The 12,938-nt window shown below is 47.9% G+C and overlaps 1 protein-coding gene across 1 annotated transcript in view; it reads right to left on the bottom strand.

Annotated features, from left to right (window-relative positions):
- Positions 1-3,200: 3,200 nt before the first annotated feature.
- ARHGEF12 (Rho guanine nucleotide exchange factor 12) overlaps positions 3,201-12,938 on the bottom strand; it is a 67,360-nt gene continuing 57,622 nt past the window's right edge. Inside the window, exons 32-41 of the mRNA XM_082297081.1 lie at positions 12,414-12,489; positions 11,855-12,022; positions 11,270-11,357; positions 10,478-10,567; positions 10,257-10,333; positions 9,682-9,909; positions 7,315-7,779; positions 5,572-5,891; positions 4,572-4,644; positions 3,201-4,018 (exon numbers count right to left, since the gene is read on the bottom strand). Coding sequence (XP_082153207.1) covers positions 4,008-4,018; positions 4,572-4,644; positions 5,572-5,891; positions 7,315-7,779; positions 9,682-9,909; positions 10,257-10,333; positions 10,478-10,567; positions 11,270-11,357; positions 11,855-12,022; positions 12,414-12,489 — 1,596 coding nt within the window. The 3' untranslated portion in view covers positions 3,201-4,007. The remainder of the gene's footprint in view (positions 4,019-4,571; positions 4,645-5,571; positions 5,892-7,314; positions 7,780-9,681; positions 9,910-10,256; positions 10,334-10,477; positions 10,568-11,269; positions 11,358-11,854; positions 12,023-12,413; positions 12,490-12,938) is intronic.

Consider the following 12,938-nt stretch of genomic DNA (forward strand, 5'->3'; position numbering starts at 1 on the left):
TGGGGGATTTCTTTTCCTGTAGTTGGTGCTCTGTCAATTAATTAATTAATTAATTCATAATTCATTAACTCTGACAAGCAAAAATACCATCAAGGTACATCAACCTCTGCAAAAATTCATCCCCAAGGAAAATTTCCTTTTGCCATCGTTTGTCCTCCAAACACTTCAGGCAATCACAACCCAACCACCCCAAGAAATCCGCCAGACAAAACTCATTTTCCTTTAAGCTTATTTAATGATATTTGAAACGCTTAAATTTTCTATTTCCCAGGTCCTGAAAACAGATTTCTTGGTTTTTTTGGTTTTTTTTTTTTTTAAGTGACCAATATTTAATTCCAGAAACATACAACCCCATCAGCTAAGTCATAAAAGAGCTATTTTACAAACATACATCTGGATAATTAGAACAATAAAGTCTTTTTAGACATTCAAACATGATCAGTAAAAATACAGGATTATTAATAAAGATTTTTGTGTATTTTTTTTTTAAAGAATACTTCCAGATTTTTTCTTCTCTTTAAAGTAAATCTCTGTTAAGAGTACATGATTGTATGTTGTACAAAGAAAATAAAAATATTCTAGTATGAAGAGAGCTCCACAAGACTTAATTCAAAATAAAACAGCAGTGTTTTGGCTGCAGTATCCCTTTTGCAGTACATCTGCTTGTCAGTTGGCACCTTTGGGGAAGGGGAGGGAATCCAGGGATTTCTTTGGGGAACAGAGGGAGAAAATACCGGCTAACAGGAGCTTGGAATCTTCCAATAGCAGGGAGAGGGGAAATCAGAATATCCAGGTTTTAGGAGAACACTGGATCAGGCCAAGTACAGCCTGAGGGCTGAGCCAAACCCTCTGAGCTCCTGAGGTTTGCACTCCCCATCCTTCCCTCCTTCCCACCCCACCTCCCTGCAGAGCAGCTCAGGAATCTCCTACAGGAGAAGGGAATTCCCATTCCAGAATTAATCCATCTCAGCTTCTGGCTTGTCCGTGAGCTGTGGGACAGCAGAGGGGAAATGACCTCTCAGGAGGAGATGTTGTTATACCCCATCCTTGTTCCCAAAATAAGAAATCCTTGCTCTTCTCTTTGGGGAAGGGGAAAACAAAATAATTTTTGGGAACAGTGGCTGGGACAAAAACCCCAGAGAACCGTTTGGATGAGGGAATGTCCAACCCATCACCAACCAGGGGCAAATTAAAATGCTTCTCTCCAGCGAAAATTTCACTTTAAAAGGGGAATCTTATGGCTTAAAGGAGGAAAAAACCATGGGAATCCTGAACAGTGCATTTGAGCTGCAGCTCCTCCCTCCCAGCCCGAGGTCTGTGGTGCAGCAATGTGCCAGGGAGGAAAAAGGAATTCCCTGCCCCTCCAGGTGAAGGGATCCCTGACCCACCATCACTTCCCTGTGTGTGAGGATGATCCAGAGCTGAAAGCACAGCCAGGACCAAGCCCAGAGCGGGATTTACGGCGCCCAGAAAATCGGGTTCAGGCGAGCTGGGCCTCTCCAACATTCCTGAAACCTCTCTGCCCTGCCCGCTGCTCCAGAGGCTCCTGTGCCACCCTCAGCCTGGCACTGAGTGGGGATTCTCCCCTCACCCATCCTGAGAGGTGACAGGGACGCAGCTGCCCCTCACCCCTGCGTTCCACCCCGGCAGAATGAAGGGATTTGGGGAAAAATCCACTCCAGCAGGCAAAAAGGTGAATTCACAAACACGCTGCACTCCCAGCTTTTCACTGCTGCCACAACCAGCAGAGAGGGAACTGTGGAACCAGGAACCACCAGAGACCTCGGAATTCCGGCAACCTGGAGAGAACCACCGAGGATTTTGTGTTCAACCACGAGGACAGAGCAGGAAACAGCCAGGCCTCCACAAGCCTCACCTTGGCTGCTCTTCCAGCACATCCTTTTAAAGCCCAACTGAGCTCTCCCTGTTCTGGAGTCCAGGGATCAGTTCCTGTCAACCATGGAAGCCTCTGGGAAGCTTTTAGATCACCAAGGTCACAATAACTGCTCCTGTTTTTAGAGTGTGAGGGGGAAAAAGGGGTCCAACACCAGGTCTGGCTGTTGCCCAGTTCTCTTGCTGGCAGCACCCATGGCAGCATTCCAGCCTGGGGGTTACTCGGAGGAAGTTTGGATGTTTGTAACCTGGGGAATTGTATGGCTGAGGTGAGGAGGGGAGAGCCCATCCATGAGGAATGAACTGCTGAGTTAATACTGACAATAATCCCACACAACAGGACAGGCCTTGGGACATCCCAAAAAAAAAAAGGAGCTCCTGCCAGGCTGCAGGAGAAGGCTTTGGCTGATGCTGGCAGTGGTGATGCTGTGCTGGTGGGAGATGGTGTTCCTAAAACAACAGGAATTCCTCCCTACCCTCCGAGGGCTCCTGGCTCCAACTCCCACATCAAAATCCCCTCTGCTCCCTCTGTTTTTACCCAAACTCATCCCTCACAGGATCCTGGGGGGTGAAGGAGAGCTGGGATTTTTTTCTGACGAGGGACAGAGGTGATTTCTTGCCAGCAGCTCAAGGGAAACCGCTTGGTTAAGAGGAGCAGGAGGATCCTGGTGCTGAGCAAAGGCAGACTGCTCTGACTACCCATGGGATGTGCAGGATGCTCAGTCTGGCTTCCCTAAAGAGCTTGAAACTCGGGAAGAGGGCGCGTTCCTCCCACAGCTGCCTGGAGCACCCTGTGCCAAGCAGGGCCAGCTCAGGGCAGAGGCACAGCTCAGGCTGCCCCGTGTTACCCTGGGACAGCCTAATTCCCACCCTGTCCCCATCCTGGCAGGAATTCCAGCAGCAAACCCCACCAGGAGGGGCCTAAGGAAGCGCTGAAGAGCTGGTTCAGCCTTCTGGGTTTGCAAATCTCCGTTTGGGTGAGAACACATTGGCACAAATGATTGGGAAAAAAAAAAAAAAAATTAAACAGAAACCAACCCCAAACCCCACCCCAAAAAAACCAACCCCAAACCCCACCCCAAGCCCTCAGCAAGACATACTTTCAGGTACTAAAACTTACTGGCCCTAGAATCAGCAGTACCTGTGGCTAACTCCAATGGCAGCCCTTTTTCATTCAGTAGTGAAGCAGGGGCAGAGCTGCCCCACATCTTTGAAACACTTCTGGGTTTGCATTTTTTTTTCTTTTTTTTTCTTTTTTTTTTTCTTTTTTTTTTTTTTTTTGATCCAGAGAAGAGTTACAAAAGTGCTGCAGGTCCAAGTATTTTTATCACTTTACAAAGGAGACAATGATCAAAGCCAACAAAGTCAAGAAAAAAAAAAATTAGAACCTCTTTCTCCTCTCCCAGCAAAGGAATGGGAAAGGGGAAAAGGGAAATTTACCCATCTCAAGTGCCTGGCTGTTTAGTGCATGGAAAATTCCTGTTCCACACGTGGTGACATGAGCAATTCCCATGCAGCTGGTTGGATACAGACAAATTCCAGCCACAAATTCCATCCTAACACCTTCATGAGTAGCTCGTGGCAGTTTGAGTGCCAGCAGGGAGTGCAGAGTCCAGTCCAGTGAGGAAACTCCTGCACACGGGTCCCCCCCTGTCCCCTCACCAGGCAGGGTTGGCCACATGCAGGGGGCCAGAACTGTCACTACCCAAAAATAGAACAAAAAAAAAAGGCAGATTAAAAAAATTAAAATGTGCTTTTGATACACGGAATGAAGTCAAATAAATACATTGATTTTTTTTTTCTTTTAAATGTCTAAATACACTTTTTTTTTATATCCTACACCCAAAGCTCTGTACATTTGGTTTGGTTTTTTTTTTCTGTTCTGAAAAAAAAAAAAGAATTTCTGGTAGCAAGGAGAGGAGCAGAATAGAACAGACTCCCTCACTGACGAGATAGTGCAGATGCCCCACAGGAAAAGCACCCCATGCCCACTTTGCTAGAGAATGGTTCCTGTTTGGATGCTCCAAACCCTCATCCCAGAGTCCACAGGGGAGACAGCAGGTGCTGTGTCCCGATTCTCTTCATCCAGTCTTCAGCCACTCCTGGAAACACGACTAGCTTTTGTCTGAAGGAGGGAAAAAGGGGGGGAAAAAAAAAAAAGGAAAAAAGGTGGTGAGAGAGAGGGACGCACTGGGGAATGAGCACGTGGCATTTCTGACTGCTCCTACGGCAGAGAGCTGCTCAGTGAGAGCCTTCACACCCACTTCACCTCCAAACCTTTGGCAGGAGTTCAGCAACTCCATCTGGAGGGTGCCCGAGGCCAATGTGAAGGGCCCCAGAGCCATCCCAGGGAAGGCAGAGCCAGGCTCAGCATTCCACACTGCAGGAATCTCCCTGTGGGAATTCCCATCACTCTGGCCTTGCCTGGAGGAGAAGCTGCACGCCCTGGGACGAAGGTCTGGGGGGAGGCAGCTGGAACAGAACCTTCCCAGAGGAGGAACAAGCTCAGCTGAGCCTCCAGGGATGGAGCCGACCTTTCCTGCAAGCAGCACTGCCAGAGCTGCTCAAGGAGGTGGAACCTTCTTTGGGTGTGTGAGAAAGGCAAAACTGGACCTCAAACGCTCGACTTTGTGCTCTGAGTTTGGTTCTGGGGCTCGGGGAGTCCCGGCTGCTCCTACCTGAGGGCTCTCCTGTGGAGGCTGAGCCAGCCAGCCCCTGGCGTCGCAGAATGCTGTAGTCCTCCTCCACCTCCTGCAAAACAACAACAACCCCAAAACTCAGCTGGCTCTCGATCTACCAAGCAGACAAAGAGGGCTTCAAATAGGAGAAGTTTCACTACTGCAAACACTGAGTACCCCCTCAACTCCTTTATTTAACCTTTATCTGCATGCAGTACTCTGATTTCAGTCAAATTGAAGGCTGGCTACTGAACGTTTCACACATCAAACCTTCTACAGTTATTCTGTAAAGAGAATCCCTCTCTCATGCAAAAATAATCTGGAATATATTGAGCCTGAAAACCTCGTTATTGCTCTGATATCCTCAGTGCAACTCAGCTCCTTCACGTGACACCAGGAGCAGCAGCACAGAAGGGATTTTAAAGAATTATCAAAGCTGGAAAAGACCTTTGAGATCTTTGAGTCCAGCCTATGCCCTAAGACAACCTTGTCACCTTGCCACATCCAGACTTTCCTTAAACACCTCCCGGGATGGGAACTCCAACCCTCCCTGGGGAGCCCCTCCCACCCCTCTGTGATGAACTTCTCCTTAATGTCCACCCTAAATCTTTATGTCAGGAATCCACATTGCTCAGTGTCTTGTTCACAACTCCACTTCTGCAGGCTTGTCCTGTCCCTCAGAAATTTCTCCAGATCAAAATCAAAGCCATAATGAGCCCTCCAGCTCCAGCAGAACTATTGGCCTGTCATGATCCACAACTCAATGCACACAAAACAGCAAAAAAGCAAAAGATTCTGCTTTTAAAGGCTTCCAGAAGTAAGAGCCAGAGATAAAGAGAAATGCAGCAGTGTTCCTGCCCATCAAAACTGTCTTAAATCTTTTTTTTCTGACCCAAAACATAATGGGTACGGAAATGGTCGAACGCTCAGGTGGCCATCAAACATTCCACGTGCAGCAATAATCCTAATTAATAATAACAACTGATGAAAGGCAGCGCACCTTTAGCTTCTCCAGGGCATCCTCGATGTTCTGGATGTACTGCATGAGCTGCACACGGGTCTCCAGAGGGAGCTGAGGGCTGCCCAGGAAGGGGCAGGGCTCCTCCAGCCCTGCCCAGCGCGAGCCCAGCAGCTCCTCAGGGAACGGGGAGCTGCCCCCGTCCGACTGGGTGTCCCTTGGGGACAGGGGCTGCTGCTGCTGCTGGGCACTGTCCAGGGAGGGCCGGCCGTGGGAGGTGCACTGCAGGACCAGGGCTGACACCTCCTCGTCCGTGGAGCTCTCCTGCACTGTTCCATATCCATCAAGGATCAAATAATTTCCTGCAGAGACAAAGGGGTTTGAGTTAAAGGGTCCTCGAGAAGCTTCAGGGCTGCAGGGAGTTTTGAGCAGATTTGAAGAGACAGAAGTGGGGATGTCCCACAGCCCATCTCCTGAGACATTTTAAACTGCCCTGAGGAAACTCGTTTGGGAAAACTCCAAAGATTAGTGACTGTATCAGACCACACTGGGTTCTGAGCTGGTTCAGAGATCAGGGCTGGTTTTTACACTGTACATTACAAACAGCCCATAATGAGACGGACAGGACTTGGACTCAATGATCCTTCTGGCTCCTCTCCACCTCAGGATATTCTGTGAGCTCACCACCTCCCTTCCTGCTTGCCCAAAATCTCTGTTTGTCTGATAATGGCTGAAAATCCTGCTCTTGCACTAACTAACCTGACAAATCCAGCTGCTGATTTCCAAACTCCACTCCCCAGCCCTGGCACTGAGGATGCTTTTAGATGGGTGAGGTTTAAAATAGAGCTTGCTGATATGCTAAAAGATAAAAGTAATTACAGGCAGAAAATGGTTTCACAACCTGCACCCAGCAATAGGAATCTATTTAATGAATTTTTCTCCAGCAAAGGCAGCACAGGGGACTCAGAATTGACTAAAAACAGATCAATCTCATTTTGATGTCCCCGTAGAGTTAAAAAAGTAAACAGTGGAAGAGGTGACAAATAAATTAGATGCTTCAAGTTGTTGGCTCAGTTTTAATAATTTAAAATGTTTCAGTGAGAAAAATTATTTGCAATATGGAGTTGGAAAGTAGCATTGGGGCAGTCACAAATTGGCTTATCCACGTGGATATAATCCAATTTTTAAATAAAAGCGTATTTACGGATAAGAGACTTCTGTGTGACTGTGAGTGTTGAATCCACCTGATAGCAGCTGCCTCTACTACAGAATGCACACGAGATAAACCTCAGCTTCTGTGCTGAGTTTGGTGTGCTCAGGTAGCTGTCAGTCCATGTGCAGCAATAATAATAAAAATAATAAAATAATGAGCTTTTAGGAGGTTCAGAGTGGGGTAGGATCACAGGAGCCTATTACAGAGTTTCTCTTCTAAAGTTTGATCAGGAAAAGGGCCTTAAGAAGTGCTTTGCCTCCAAGGAAAACCTTTTCCCTACAGGTCCCTATAGGCAGTAGAGAGACAAAGTGGTCCAGGACGGCCACAATCAAGGGCTTGGCTTGTGCCTGGTGCCTCTGCAATTCCAGCCTGTCACAGAGTGCCACCCCCAGCATTTCAGCTTCTCCTCCATCACATGCAGAATTTATCAGTCCGTGTTTGCACAGGGCTAAAATGACTTATCAAGGTTGAGAGTTGGGAGTTGACTGTCCTATCCCAGCTAAGCCAGAGATGAAGTGCTAAATCTGGACGTGGCCAGGCCATCACCCCCTGAGCGAGTGCCCCAGGCTCACCTGAGATCCGAATTTGCACCTCCTCGTCCTCCTTCCTGTCCAGCAGCTCGCTCTCCGCGGGGTTCTCGTCGCTGTGGGCTTCCCGAGCATCGAAGAAATGCTCCCCGCTCTCCTCGGCCCCCAGCCCCTCCAGCTCTGAGCCAGAGCCCTCCAGGTTCATGCTGTCCATGGGCAAACTGCCCCTGGCACCGGGCTCTGTGCCCGCCAGCTGCATGGCATCCCCTGAGGCCGGGCACTCAGCTGCAGTCCGGGGGCCGTGCCCAGCCACGGGCTCTCGAGTTCTGGGAAGGGTTCTGTCCGCTCCAGGCTGCTGCAATCTGCTGTCAGAGGGCTGCAGATCATTCCCACTCTCTGTCTGGGCTTCCTGGGACACGGTCCTGAACCTGGGCAAGCGTTGTCTGTCCTCCAGGGTCCCCTTCTCAGCCAGGCCGAGCTGCTGCACCAAGAGCTGCCTCAGCAACCCCACTGCAAGGACAGGCAACGTTCAGGCAAAAACCCCGTAATGAGATGGACAGGACCTGGACTCAATGATCCTTCTGGCTCCTCTCCACCTCAGGATATTTTGTGAGGTCACCACCCCGCCTCCTGCTTGCCCAAAATCTCTGTTTCTATGCTAATGGCTGAAAATCCTGCACTTGCACTCATGGCACCTGACAAATCCAGCTGCGAGGACAGGAGACGTTCAGGCAGCGCTCACAGAGCACAAAAGGGATAAAAGCAGACACAAAGGTCACCCTCTCACAGAGGTGCCACTCCTCTCCTTGCTCTTGGTTGGAAAAACAGGGATAAAAATAAATCTGTCAAGGGCTCCAGCCTCACTGCCCTGTTTTACCTTACAATACGTCAGGACAAGTTGCATCTCCTTGGAGAAAAACAAAGAAATTGTCTCCAGAAATTACCCTGAGTGCCTGGGTTTTACCCTGCAAAGGAGCTCACAGCTGAGGCTGTAGCAGGGGATTCCCACCTCAAGGAAATTGGGAATATTCCACTCAGGTTTGAAATGACAGAGAAAAAAAACCCAGAAAAAATTGAAGAAATATTTTTCCTAAAATTTGATGCAAATTTATGCCTGGTTGAACTTCAACCCACATTCCTTTAGTTCCCAAATTATCCCAACCAAACACTTCATAACAGGGACATATTGTTCCAAACAAAAACGTGCTGCTGTCAAGAGCCTCAGATTGTTCATCCTCACCAGAAAGTGCTCTTGCAACACCCAAAAAAAGCTGTGATGTCACACAGCAGAACTGTCACTCAGCTCAGGCTCCTGTCACAGTGTGAGGGAGCCACTGCTGCTGTTGGGGAGCTGCTCTTTTAACTCTCAACACTCGGGAGATGCTGTAGGGTCACTAAAACTGTCCTTACATGCCCCAAACTAAGATTATTTTAGCCCCAGTCTCTTAAAACAAGTACCAAGAATATTGGTACAACATTCAGATCTAGAAAAGAACTTTAAATCCTCTAAGAAGGAGAATAAATGGATTTAAAGATCCAAGATAACTCTGAGACTGCAGAGAACTGTCATTGCTTGGACAGAGAGATGGAAGAGGCAACTGGGGCCAAGGATGTGAGAGCTCTGCATTTTGGTCAAAGCAAATATTCCACAGACTCTTCCCTCCAAGCACAACTGAGGGACTCCGTGTCCCTTCCAGAGTTGCCAAGAGGAGATCAGTGGATTAATGAATTCATTCAAATTTTAGGAAGTTCTATTTAGGAGCTGCACTGCCAGAGCTGATCCAGCAGGTTGCAGAGCCCTGCATTCCTCCTCTGAAAGGGGAGCAGAGAAGGGATTAAAAACCTCCAAACCGATTTCAAACAATGATCTGTCCATCAGGAAAACTTCTCAACACACACAAGCGTTGATCTCATTAGACCCAACCACCTCCCAAGTGCTCAGGAAATCTGAGCCTGGGCTTTGGATATGGGTGAGCTTAATGATTTGCAGGATTTTACAAAAAAAAAAAAAAAAGGAAAATTGTATTCTGCAACACAAGCAACCTCTCCTTTCTGCTCCAGTGCTACGGAAATAAGTGCAGGGCTGAGTGCCTCGTCTTTAAAAACTGCTGACCAGCCATGGCACTGGACATTAAGTTCTGCAGTATAATTTTGCCATCAAAGCACTCCACGGGCAGTAAAAATTCATTATCACCCTCATTTGATACATAAAACCCCAGGAAAACAAGGAGACGCCCAAATCCCACGGAAGGGCAGTGCGTGAATTCAGCATTCCTGGCTGTCAGCTCCATTCAGCACAGGGGCAATGGATAATTCATGCACAGGGGCAATGGATAATTCATGCAAATGGGCTGTTTTAACAACTTCCACCTCCCTATCCCACCCCCCTGGGCACTGCCCATGGGTACTCACAGTTCCTCAGAGCATCCTGTGCCCACTGCCCCTCTGGCACCGAGGCTGAGCTGGTGGCTGTGTGTTCATAGCAGGCAGAGGAGTCTTTCAGTGCCAGCTCTGCCTGCTGCACCTTCTCAAACTGTCCCTCGGCCCCCAGCAGCCCTTCCACCTTGGCCTTTTCAGACATGATGGGTGAAGAAGACTGAGGGTTCAGTATTAAGGGAGACTCCAGGCCCAAATCTTTATCTAGAGGACAGAAAACATTAATTCAGGTGAAACAACGATGATAAAACTGCAGAAAATTCGACTCTTGAAACCACTAAAATTCTTGAGCGTGGCTTTGGTAGAAAGCCAATTCTTTCCAGGGTTAAAAAAGACTCTCCCAGCAGTTTATAAATCAGAAGGAAACAGTAAAAGGTGCATTTCCAAGAGATTCAGCATCACTTCTCTGAATGACTTGTAAAGAAATCATCCCTTCCCAGAAGAATCTCAAAGCTGCCCTAGCATCCCCAAGCCCCCAGGAACATGGCTGGGCACATCTGCACTCCGTGGAGCAAATCTCCTGATCCCATTTCCCTGAATCCCTGCTTTACCTGGACTCTGCAGGCTGCTGGCAGGAATGTCATGCTGCTCTTTGAGCTTCTGCTGCTCCTCTTCTTCACGCTCCTCTCTGCAGGGAGGGGAGAACAAACACATTGTTTCAGTCACTTTGATCCGCAGGAGGATCCCTGCTTTGCAGGGCAGTTTTTGAGCAGGAAAAGGGGTGCTGGAGACAGAAAAATCAGCTTTTCTTCTTCCTGAAGCTTTGACTTACTCGCCAGGGCCTGACTGAGGCAATGGGATCACTCTTCTGCTGCTCCCCATCTTCACAGTTCCTGCCATCTGAGCTATAAGGTCCTGCCAGCTGCAGCAGAAACAGCAAATAAAACCATGCAGCAAGTGAAGCAGAATGAGCATTTCTCTATTTAATCCTCTTAAACCCAGTTCATATTATTACTAGGGTTTGTTTTTTTTTTTAAGTTCTGTTACATTCAGTCCCTCCAGGAACACCCTGCAATCACCACAGCATAAAGCTCAGCTCACCTGGATGCTCCTCAGATAGACAGGACCTTATCACTTGTCAGATCAACCACTTATTTGAAATATAAATACATACAAAAGCATTGTTTCACACATTACTGAGGTATAAAACATGCAACAATAGCCATGTATCCCATAAACAAATCTATCCCTGCTTATACTTCAGGAGAAAAGAGTTTCTCCCAAAGACAAAGCTTTTAGCCATGGAATCCAATTTCTGCAGCGGGGTGTTTATGATGCCAGAATGTAAATCCTCAAAGATCTCTGGTGCTGCATGAAGATGCAGGATGTGTCTGATCTGGCAGTCAGGCACAAAAAACCAGGATTTTAAGGGTAAACAAAGCATTCTGGAGGTCAGAAAAGGGTCTGGAGTGAGCCAGTTGGGAGGGATCTACCCTCAGATGCTTCCTACAAAGACCACCAGGTCTGCAGCTGAGTTTGGAGAAGGAACTCAGGGAGTTCATGGGGTGAAGGCCTCCCAGGTACAACAGACAGAGCAGCAGCTGGAACTGAACCCAGTACTTACACATTCTTCTCTGAGACAGTCTGTGCCACCAGCTCGTAGATGTGAGCCCCCTTCTCTGACATGGAGATGACGAAGAAAGCTTTGTTATCTGCACCAACACAGGGAAGGGAGGATTTAAATAGGTGCCAGGTCCCACACAGCTTCCCAAAAACTCCTAGAACAAGCCATAACCCCAGCCCAAAGCAAGGAAAGAGTCCATGAGAGAACCCTCCAACACCAACACAGAAACACAGACCTTGCCCTAGCAAAGAAATTTGCCCTCAAAGGAAAAAACCCATCTCAAACCATTTTGAAAAAGCTTCATTTCTCCTCTTTTCCCTTCTAATAATTTCCAGAGTGCTCTTCCTCTAACACAATCAGAGTACTTTCATTTAGAAGTCTATTTAAAACTCAAGCAATGCCTATTACTGATGCAAAGAAGTTAAACAGCTCATCCATACTAAGCATGATGTTGGACAACCAAGAATTAAGCCTACGCAGTTTTCCATGTTCTACTCTGAAAATCTACACAAAAATCATCTTCCTCAACTGAGCTAATCTTTATTTTTGGCTTCTCCTTGTGCTTTCTCAGTGGGCTGCACTGACCTGTGGCCACCTGGCGAACCAGCACAGTGTTGAGTTTGATGATGGGGCTGAAGGTGTGTTTGCTGTCAGCTGTGGACGCCAGGATCTTGCTGTGGCACTTCAGCACCAGTTTGTCATCTTGCTTCTGCAGCAGCACCAGGATGTCCTCCAGCAGCAGAGTGTACAGATCTGCCCAGGGAGCAGAAGAGCCCAGAATGAGTTAAGAGATGCTATCAGAAAGCAGAAAGCTGCATTTCTGATTACTCATGCAGAGGCAGCAATCAGTGCTGTGCCATTCCAAGCAAAGCTTGCAAATCTTCCTCGTGAAAACTCCAACAGAAAGCTACAGATGGAATTGGATCAGCTCATGACTGACTGCTGTGTCCCTGCATGGCCCTAATGATACTCCAGCACATTTCAGAATTGACAAGAGTAATTTAATCAGCTTGGAGGAGCACACAGGCATTATCAGAGGTGGCAGTACGAAGAGTAATTGGGAGCTGCTGCAGAGCTTTTCCCTCCTCTCCTCCCCAGCAAACTCACCCAGAGCCAGGGGAGCGAGGGGATGGCCCAGACTCACCGATGGTTTTGTCACGATTCACCTTCCAAGTCAGGGGCCCTTCATGGAGCATTTTCCTCTTTGTTAGATCCAGGTTCTGCCACCAGGGGAAAGGAAAAAAAATTTCTATGGAAGCAAGTCATGATAAAACACAGGAATGCCAGAGGACTCCAGTCTGGAGAGAAGCAGCTAAACCCAGGCTGGGAAAAGAAACACAGAGCAGGGAACCCAAAATCACGTGAGAGATGCTGATTATCGCTGTTCCTCTTCCACTGCTCTTTTCCACAGGCCAAGTGTCACAGGGTGGAGAATTCTCCCACCAAATCAACCTCCTGGGGCATTAGGATGTCATCCATTTCCCAGGAGGAGTTTTTCCAATACCCCACATCCAGCTCCAGCATTACAACTGGTTAATGCTTCAGCTCTCCATTTGCAAGTCAAGTGTGCCTACAAATGATTTACAAATCATCCCAACGATCTGACGGGATTTGTAATGTCAATGGATTCTTCAGGCACTTCAGTGCTTGTGACATTTAGATCTGCAGG

The sequence above is a fragment of the Coloeus monedula genome, assembly GCF_965178545.1.
Source record: "Coloeus monedula genome assembly, chromosome: 25".
Taxonomy (NCBI): Eukaryota; Metazoa; Chordata; class Aves; order Passeriformes; family Corvidae; genus Coloeus; species Coloeus monedula.